Genomic DNA, 10,192 nt, shown 5'->3' on the forward strand with positions numbered 1-10,192 from the left:
GTGGACTTGTCCTTCGAGCCTGCGCAGTGGGATTTTAAGGTGAAGTGCAGTGTGCGCAGTCCTGGCCCCCCCCCTTTACACCCATGGTTCATCTGTCATGGCCTAGCAAGCTGGGACGGTGACAGCTAGGTCCACGGGTCGTAGATTTTATATCAGACAGTCCTTGTCCTAGCTTCTGGCTCAAAAACCGAAAAATATGTAGGACGGTGACCTCAGAATGAGGTTCATACGCCCAGTGGCACATGTCACAGAAACATGATGCCGACCAGAAATCGATGGATGCCATGCAGACTTTCCAGACATTTCCTGTCTTATAACAGTCTACATAAAGTATTTGTTAGGACAGAGGCTTTAGCGCTCAACTTTCTGTTCACTGCTTTCTATTTTATCCTCAGTGTCCACACTGAGAGGCAGAGGATTGCTATTTCTGTGGAGGAGCAGATGTCCTGCTGTTCTCTGTGTCAGAATCTCCTGAAAGATCCAATCTCCACCAGCTGTGGACATTGGTTCTGCAGATGCTGCATCACTTCATCCTGGGACCAGTCTGCTCCATCAGGACTCTGCTCCTGTCCTCAGTGTGGTGGTGAGTCAGAGCAGAAGAGTCCAAAGCGGGACTGGAGATCTGCTGATGAACTCATAACTAAAAACTGAACTTCTATTCGTGTTTTATTGGGCTGTTACATGAAGATTTCTTTCTCTGCTGTCTTTCTTCTTCAGATGTTGGACTGAAGGAACCATTAGATGAACATCAGATCAGTTTGAGGAGGAGATGTGAACATGCAACTGAAGAATCAGGAAAAGAAATGCCCCTGAACCGGATCTACACTGAGCTTTACATCACAGAGGGACTGAGAGAAGAGGTCCAGACCCAACATGAGGTGAGGCAGCTGGAGACCTCCTCCAAGACCAGCAGGCGTCATGATGCTCCAATCAGGAACCAGGACATCCTGAAACCCTTACCTGACCAGCATGGATCCATCAGATTGGTTCTGACCAGTGGCGTTGCTGGAGCTGGAAAAAGCTTCTCGGTGCAGAAGTTCACTCTGGACTGGGCCGAGGGCTCGGAGAACCAAGACATCAGTGCTGTGGTTCCTCTGTCCTTCAGGGAGCTGAACTTGATCAGAGACCAGCAGCACAGTCTTCTCTCTCTGATCCAGCTGTTCCATCCAACGTTCCAGAAGATCCCAGCAGAGCAGCTGTCTGTCTGCAAACTTCTCTTCATCTTTGACGGTCTGGATGAAAGCAGACTTTCTCTGGACTTCAGCAACAGTCCGGCGGTGTCTGATGTCACACAGACGTCCTCAGTCAACGTGCTGCTGATAAACCTCATCCAGGGACGTCTGCTGCCCTCAGCTCTGGTCTGGATCACGTCCAGACCTGCAGCAGCCAATCAGATCCCTGCTTCATGTGTGGACAGACTGACAGAAGTACGAGGCTTCAATGATGCTCAGAAGGAGGAGTACTTCAGGAGGAGGTTCCCAGATGAAGAGCAGTCCAGCAGAATCATCTCCCACATCAAGAGCTCCAGGAGCCTTCACATCATGTGTGAGGTTCCAGTCTTCTGCTGGATCACTGCTGTGGTTCTGGAGAACATGGTGTCCACAGAGCAGGGAGCAGAGCTGCCCACCACCCTGACTGACATGTACTCCCACTTCCTGATGGTCCAGACAAAGAGGAAGAAGAACAAGTACCAGCAGGAACATCAGACAAGTCCACAAGAGCTGGCAGAGGCGGACAGGGAAGTTCTTCTGAAGCTGGGGGGGCTGGCATTTGAACATCTGGAGAAAGGAAACATCTTGTTCTACCAAGAAGACCTGCAGCAGTGTGGTCTGGACGTCACCGAGGCCTCGGTGTACTCTGGAGTTTGTACTGAGATCTTCAGAAGAGAGTGTGGAATCTTCCAGAAAGCGGTCTACAGCTTTGTTCATCTGAGCGTTCAGGAGTTTCTGGCTGCAGTCTACATGTTCCACTCTTACTCCAACAAGACCAATAAACTAGAAACCTTCCTGAGGAAATCTAGCTTTGGTAAAAAAGAAAATTCTAAATTTAACAGCAATGATGATGATGAAGATGTAAGTGAGGATGATGATAAAGACGAGTATGAAAGTGACAACTATGATGAAGACAGATATGACTATAGCTATGATGATAATGAAGATAGATATGACAATAGCTATGATGATGAAGATAGATATGACAATAGCTTTGATGATGATGAAGATAGATATGACAATAGCTATGATGATGATGAAGATAGATATGACAATAGCTTTGATGATGATGAAGATAGATATGACAATAGCTATGATGATGATGAAGATAGATATGACAATAGCTATGACTTTGACTCAGACATATGGAAAGGTGGACCTAGAGTCACAAACGAACATGGAAATGACTCAAACATCTCATCTCTGGATGAGTTTCTGAGTAGAGTCATGGAGAAATCCCTGCAGAGCAAAACTGGACATCTGGACCTTTGTGTTCGATTCCTTCATGGCCTCTCTGTGGAGTCCAACCAGAGGCTCTTAGGGGGTCTGCTGGGTCAGACGGACCAGAGTCCAGAAACCATCCAGAAAGTCACCAACAATCTAAAGAAGATGAACAGTTTCAAAGTGTTTCCTGACAGAAGCATCAACATCTTCCACTGTCTGATGGAGATGAAAGACCTCTCAGTTTATCAAGAGATTCAAAAGTTCCTAAAGTCAGAAAAGCGATCAGAGGAGGACCTCTCAGAGATCCACTGCTCCGCTCTGGCCTACATAATGCAGATGTCAGAAGAAGTTTTGAATGAGCTGGACCTGGACACGTACAACACGTCAGACGAGGGCCGTCGGAGGCTGATCCCAGCTGTGAGGAACTGTAAAACCTTCAGGTGAGTCCAGGAGGGGATTCAAACCAGAGCTGACAGAGTTCTGCTTATTTTAAATCACACCTAAAACATTTAGGCTCACATGTTATGAGCTAAAAACACTAAAATGGAAATATTTGCTGAAAAGAAGCAAAACTCCAGAAACGATAACACAATTACAATATATATTTCCAGAAATCAAAATGAAATGTAAAAAAAACGATGAAAAAACAAGAAACAGGAAAAAGTAGGTCCTATGGAACATCACTGCTTGGATGATGATCCAACCCATCGTCACTCATTTTTCTGTTTTATTCCACTGGTCTATTTTTTTAGTATTTCATTTTGTTTTTGAGTTATTTGTTGATGAGATTTGCACTTCAGGGCCACCGTACATATCCAGACTATAAATGAATTATTTTGTCCATTGATGATACAGCACTACAACAAGAACCACATCACCACTAAACCAAACTAGGCAGTTCAGCTCTTAATAGACCAGATTTAACCCACTCAGGCATTCAAGTCTCTGCAGGCTGATACCATTTACCAGAAAAAAACCTCCCTCAAATGTTTTTGATTTGATACCTGTGAGAAACATTGAGTTCAAACTCTCCTTTGACCATAGACTGTATATGAAAACTGGACTGAGTGACCCCTTCTCCCTGGCGTTCCAAACAGGAAGTACTCGCTGGCTCCAAGAAGGAAAAATCCAATAAACTGCTGTTCCAGTCATTCTATTGGTCAGAAGAACTATTCTTGATCTGATACATTTTCTTATGAACACTTTCTGAATAATCCTCTTTTTTCCTCCATGTTTTGTCTGTTGTTCAAGTTATTAAAGTTATAAACTGATCTTTTAGATGCCTCAGTAAAAGTGGGTGGAGCCTGCTGGCCCCATGTCCAATGTCTAAAAACGTTTGACAGATTTCATGTGGGGGTGTGGCCTTTCAAAAAGCTCACTCCTGATTGATGAGCGTGATTGCCATAGAAACAATGACTCAGACCGACTTGAACCAATCACTGCTAACTGACTCCAACATGGCGGCGTCCGTGTGTCAAAAACATGGCATTGACTCCACTTGGTTGGAGCGGGAAGTGAACCGTTTTCTATGGATGACTTCACACTAACTCAGTCCAGTTCTCACATACAGTCAATGGTTTTGACATACAGGCTTTTTCTCATTACACTGTTACGGGAGTTCTATTTGAAAATAACCTACGATAGGCGAAATCCGTGAAGTAGTATTACAGATATTTTAGGGCACTAATGCCCCTCACTAGATACTTTATCCACGTTTCTCAGACGGTGGTTTAAAGTCTCTAAGTTTAAACTTTCATAGAAAAATACGTCCACTGTAATGGAAGGAAGAAAATCTGATCAAAGATTTATGTAAATGTGGCAAACTGAAGGCTTTCTGTACAGGAGACATGGCACAGAGATTGGTTGACAGTGTTTCCAGCCAATCAGGACGCAGAACACAGTGCGCTGTTAAATAAAAAAGATGCATGCATAACTGCACTGGGAAAAAATAATTACAGAACAGCGAGACGGTGAAAGGTGAACCACGAGGGAACACTGTTTTGTTGACATTTATGTCATTTTCGTGGTGGTTTTTGATCCTCCATGACCTCAAAAACCGATTGGACAAAGAGGAGGCGCTCTGTGTATTTGTGACTCTGTGATTGGCTCAAAAACATTCAAACATCCCATCCAGACTCTTTTTTTATTTGAAGTTTATTGCTTTGTTTTATTTATGACGATGGGAGGAGGTGGATTCTACTTCAAATCAACAGTTTTCATTTTCTTGGAGCTATGATTGTTAGTACGTAAATATTTGCAGAGATCCAATCACAGACGACCTTTTCATCAGAACCAGAGAACAGATGTTTGGATCTGTGTTACATCTCCTCCACTGATCTCTTCTCACAGACTCTCCAACTGTGGACTCTCAGAGAGTGAATGTGAAGTGGTGGTTTCAGCTCTGAACTCCAACCCGTCTCATCTGACCGAACTGGACCTGAGTAACAACCAGCTGACAGTTTCAACAGTCAAGGTTCTGTGTGCTGGACTGGAAAGTCCAAACTCCAGACTGCAGATTCTGAGGTCAGAACACCTTTGCTGATGTTGTTTTGAATTCACATTTGCAGCTGAAAAGATTTAGTCCAAACGTCCATCAGTAGTTTGGCTTTTGCTAAACGCCGCTAGACGGGCTAAATTCAGAACTTTGAGTGCAGTGGTGTTCAGAAGAGGCCGAGCAGAACCACCGGACCCCGTGCACCGGGCCTGTGGTTCATGTCTGATTCATGCACACAGGTCATCACATCCATTTTTCTTCTACATCCAGGTTGGAGAGCTGCAATTTGTCAGAGATCAGCTGTGATGCTCTGGTCTCTGCTCTGAAATCCAACCCGTCCCACCTGACAGAACTGGACCTGAGTGGGAACAAAGACCTGTATGATTCTGGAGTGAAACACTTCTGTGGTCTTCTGGAGAGTCCAGAATGCAGACTGAAGTCTCTGAGGTCAGTCTCTGTGTAAAGGACAGCTAGTTTTTAGAACGCCATGATAAAACCTTCAACGCTCATTTTTTTTAATTTAAAGAGTCGTTCTTATCAAATCAGCGTTTTTAACATGTTCTTCATTTTTCTGATGATGGAGGACATTTATGAAGAAAATTAAGCTCAACATTGCATCTCTGAATATTTCTTTATACTTGAAAACGATCGTATTTGTGACGTAGAAAATACGCTGGGCGGGGCCACAAGCTCCCTACTCTGCCTCATTCTGATCATCCCTGTCAGTCAAACAGATCCATGAACGTCTTTGTTTTCCTCGTCTGCACCAACCGTCCCGCCCACAACTCAGATGTGAATTTCTACTGAACTCCTGCCGCTCTGCAGAAACTATGTCCTAGAAGACGACACAGGTTTTTAGGTTTTGGTTAAATACGGCATCATCATAATCAAACGACCACTGGGACCGATCTGACAATTGATCAAAAGATGATCAGAGTGGGACTTTTCCTCTTTTTTTTATACTAAGTGAAATTTCGCGTTCTTGCTTCTCACCTGGAGCCTCTAAAAATGATGAAATTAGCTTCAGTCAAGAATCCAACTCACCTCAGTATGTGAACCTGAAAAACAGGAGCCGTCCTCCACCGTGCACTATCCTTCATGTTGCTTCCTGATCTGCTGATGAGCTGCTCCTCTGGATGCAGGCTGGACGACTGCGGCTTGTCTAAAGCCGGCTGTGACGCTCTGGTCTCAGCTCTGAGGTCTGCTGGGAACCACCTGACAGAACTGGATCTGAGAGGGAACAGACTGCAGGACTCAAATGTTCGGCCGCTCCAGGACCTGATGAAGAGTCCGGACTGCAACCTGCGCACCCTAAGGTCAGATTCTGAGGCTCCTGCAAAGCTGCAGCGTCTCAGGTGAAGGCAGGCAGTCGGCCAATCACAGCAGCAGAGCGTCCAGCACACCTGAAGCCACTTTTGGTTGACATCTTCTCATTGCAGATGGAAGTACTGGCACTGATTGGGTCGTGTGTTCTGACAACCAAAGTTGCAGCTCGTCTGTTCAGGAGGAGCAAAGAGATGAAGCAGAGGAGGTGAAGAAGACTACGCTGGAGGAAATGGTTTATTTCTGGCCATCAAAGCAAAAAAAGAACTAGAGAAGACAAACCACAGAAGTAACTATCGATACAGAGATACATCAGACTTGGAATAATTCTTTTTGACGTGATAGATATGGAGTTAATAGAAAGGTTGATATTCTGTAGATTGTCCATGTTGGCTCCAAGCTCGGTTCTCCTTTCTGCTGTCAGATCGACATCCTTTCTTCTGGTTTTAGCAGAGATTTTTTTAAGTTTTCTTCACTGTCATGTGAACTGATCTGAACTCAAAACTGGCGCTGTGCAGCGTGCACGCTCCACCTCCGTTCCAGCCATCCTTTTGGGTGGATTCGGCTGTCTGTGGGTGAAAAGGGTCAAACTTGTACAGGGCGCACAGATGGCTAACATGAAATGTCGAGGTCGTGGACCCTCATTGAACCCGTATAGAGAAAGTTTGACGGCTCCTTGCGTGCTGCCCAACCGTTACCCTGAATTTCCACTAGTCTGTCAAACATTGTAGAAGGAGTTAAGCATGAAAGTTGAAATTGTTGAAAAAATGGCTGAACTGTCCTGCAAAATCCTGGAATATTTTGAAAAGTTAAAGGATCAAAAGCCAAAGGTGAACATTGTAAAAGTAGAATGACCAAGACACGTCAAAATTTGTAGACGGAGTTAAGCATGAAAGCTGAAATTGTTGATAAAAATGGATGTACTGTTGAAAATTTGAAGATGATGCTAAAATGGCTAAAAGTGCTAGCATCAGCATCATCAACTGACTAGAAAAAAACACATTGTCTGAGAGTATCACATTGGTAAAAGCTATATGTTCTAAGTTGACAGAAAATCCACTTTTTTCAAAATGGCGGCTTTTCTATTAATTTTGTCTCCATAGCAACCATTTTATGTTTGGGTCGCCTGGGGATGACGAACAAATCGACATTAGTTTCAGACAAATCGGAAAAAGTAAACCTTTGGACGTCCTTAGCAATGAAGTTTGTTTGCTAACCACGCCCACATTCCTTATATGTCCAGATCCAGTCTTCTTCCACTTTCGGCTTCTCCCATCAGGGGTCGCCACAGCGAACAAGTCGCATGGTAAATTTGGCAATGTTTTACGCCGGATGCCCTTCCTGACGCAGCCTTCTCAAACCGGGCTTGGAACCGGCAGAGGTAGAGAAGGGAACAGGGAGCAGCCCGGGATCCAGATCCACTGGATGTCCAGATCCAGTGAATTTCAATATGTTCCGTTCAAGCCATGGATGAAGTTTATTGCAATATTTGCTTTAGATTTTGTCATTAAATGGCCACCAAACAGTAGGTTGTGTCGACATCCCATAATGATTTCTAAACGTATTTTATAGTCCAAAGCCTTGTGATCATTTTAATGTTTGAACGGTGTCTCTAGCTACAAGTATGTTGAAGTTATAATGCTTGAAAGAAACAAAAGTTTTCAAGAATTCTCCATGTATTTAAATGAAGCAAAAATCTTGGAAAATCCTGGAATATCCTGGAATATCTTGAAAAGTTCAAGTATATGAAGGCCCGAGATTCATAGCTGAAAGGAATAAGCTATAAGAGTTGAACATTTCAATAGTAAACTGGTTAAAATAGGTTAAAAACTGAAGGTTAATATCGCCTCACATTTAGGCACAAAATGGCCGCCAAACTCCAGGTTGTATTGCCATCCCATAATAATTTCAAAACGTATGTTGAAGTCCAAAGCCTTGTGAGCATTTCAATGTTTGAACAGTGTCTCTTGCCAAAAGCATGTTAAAGTTATAATGCTTAAAAGAAACAGAGGTTTTCAAGAATTCTCCATGTATTTAAATGAAGCAAAAATCTTGAAAAATCCTGGAAAATCTTGGAATATCTTGAAAAGTTCAAAGATTTGAAAGACCAGAAGTAGTAACTGAAAGGAATAAGCTGACAGGGTTGAACATTGTAATAGTAGAATGATTAAAATAGGTGAAAGTTTGAAGAAGTTTAAAATTGCCTCACATTTTGGCACAAAATGGCCACCAAACTCTAGGTGGTGTTGCCATCCCATAATAGTTTTGAGCCTTATATTGAAGTCCAAAGCCTTGCGAACATTTAAATGTTTGAACGGTGTCTCTAGCTGAAAGCATGTTGAAGTTACAATGGTTAAAACAAAAAAGGTTTTCAAGGATCATCCTTGTATTTAAATGGAGCAAAAATCCTGGAAAATCCTGGAATATCTTAAAAAGTTCAATGATTTGAATGACCAAAAGTCATTGCTGGAATAAGTTGAAAGGGTAGAAAATTTTAAAAGTTAAATGGATAAAAAATTTTTGAAGTGTCCGAACCGGGTGTCGAACCGGGCGCCTCGTGCACCATAACTTCCCAATGCATTTTAATAGGGCAAAAATTCCCGTAAAAACTGGAATATCTTAAAAAGTACAAGGATTAGAAGTACCAAAAGTCATAGCAATAATTAGCTGAAAGAGCTGAACATTTTAAAAGTTGAATGGTTACAATCGGTTAAAAATTGTAGAAGGAGTTAAGTGCCGAAAAACGGCGGAAGATAGCAGAAGAGGAAAACAAAGGCAAAAACAAACATTTATTGGTTGAATGCTGTAAAGCATTCAACCAATAAATGAACGAGGTGACTCGTGTCTGAAACTCAACAGGTTATGGGCCCAGAGAACGCTGAAAAAGTTTTTTTTCACTGTATTTTGTGGATTAAACAGTTGTGAGTTTTTTTTTGCTTTTCTCACAATGGAGGATAAGCTGTTTATAGACAAGCTGAGCGGACCGGAAAATTGGGCAACATGGAAGTTTCAAATGGAGCACTTGCTAAAGGCTAAAGGACTATGGGGCATGCTAACGGAGACGGACGTGTTAGCCGCAGATGCTAATGCTCAAGCACAAGCGGAGTTTACCAGACGGAGAGAGAAAGCATTCTCCACGTTAGTGCTGAACGTGAGTACACCCCAGCTTTACCTGGTAACAAGCTGCCAGACTCCCAAGGAAGCGTGAACTACGCTTAAAGGCCATTTTGAGAGAGACACATTGGCAAACAAACTGTTCCTTAAGAAAAAATATTTTCGATGTGAAATGAAGGAAGGATGTCAATTAAGTGAGCATCTGAAGCAAATGAAGGAACTGACTGATCAGCTAACAGCTATAGGAGCTGATATTAAAGAAGAAGATCAAATTGTGACACTTTTGGGTAGTCTGCCACCTGGTTATGCCACCATTGTCACTGCATTAGAGACAAAGATGGACAATTTGACGCTGCAATTTGTTCAACAAGCCTTAATAAATGAAGAGCAAAAGCGTGTAAATGCAAATGAAAGTTACAGCGGTGCTAGCTCAGGTGGTGGTGCATCAGCTATGTCATCTCAGTGTCGGGGAAGTGTACAGGAAAACTTCAGGACAGTAGGAGCGGAAAGACCAACCACATGGCGGTGTTATAAATGTGGAAAGGAAGGCCACATTAAACGTGACTGTCCAAGTTGGAAGTACAAGGCCAAAAAGAAGACTCATAAGGCTAAAAGCATGACATATGGTGATGCAGAAGGTGAAAGTGCTTTTGTCACAAAAGAGGCAAATCCAACTGACACACCACAACAGTTTGAATGGTTGATAGATTCTGGTGCATCAAAGCACATGACATGTGATAACAACATTCTTCAAGATTACCAGCAGTTCACGGAAGCACAGTCTGTGAAGCTCGCTGACGGCAGGGTGGTTGATGCCCTGGGAATG

At 43.0% G+C, this 10,192-nt stretch overlaps 1 protein-coding gene across 1 annotated transcript; it reads left to right on the top strand.

The window, feature by feature from the left end:
• The first annotated feature begins 362 nt into the window (after nt 1–362).
• Nucleotides 363–6,516, top strand: LOC110014298. Its single transcript, XM_023961320.1, has 6 exons — nt 363–583; nt 718–2,875; nt 4,785–4,958; nt 5,200–5,376; nt 6,072–6,245; nt 6,369–6,516. The coding sequence occupies exons 1-6, from the start codon at nt 442–444 to the stop codon at nt 6,385–6,387; spliced, it is 2,844 nt and encodes a 947-aa protein (XP_023817088.1). The 5' UTR covers nt 363–441; the 3' UTR covers nt 6,388–6,516.
• The last annotated feature ends 3,676 nt before the right edge of the window (nt 6,517–10,192 follow it).

Source organism: Oryzias latipes, chromosome 13 (assembly GCF_002234675.1).
Source record: "Oryzias latipes chromosome 13, ASM223467v1".
NCBI lineage: Eukaryota > Metazoa > Chordata > Actinopteri > Beloniformes > Adrianichthyidae > Oryzias > Oryzias latipes.

Bases quoted from the DNA above. Each gene is read 5' to 3' on its own strand.
- LOC110014298 (XM_023961320.1), top strand. From the start codon at position 442: ATGTCCTGCTGTTCTCTGTGTCAGAATCTCCTGAAAGATCCAATCTCC. The intron at 584-717 runs GTGAGTCAGAGC...TTTCTTCTTCAG, and splicing joins CTCCTGTCCTCAGTGTGGTG to ATGTTGGACTGAAGGAACCA. The intron at 4,959-5,199 runs GTCAGAACACCT...TTCTACATCCAG, and splicing joins TCCAGACTGCAGATTCTGAG to GTTGGAGAGCTGCAATTTGT.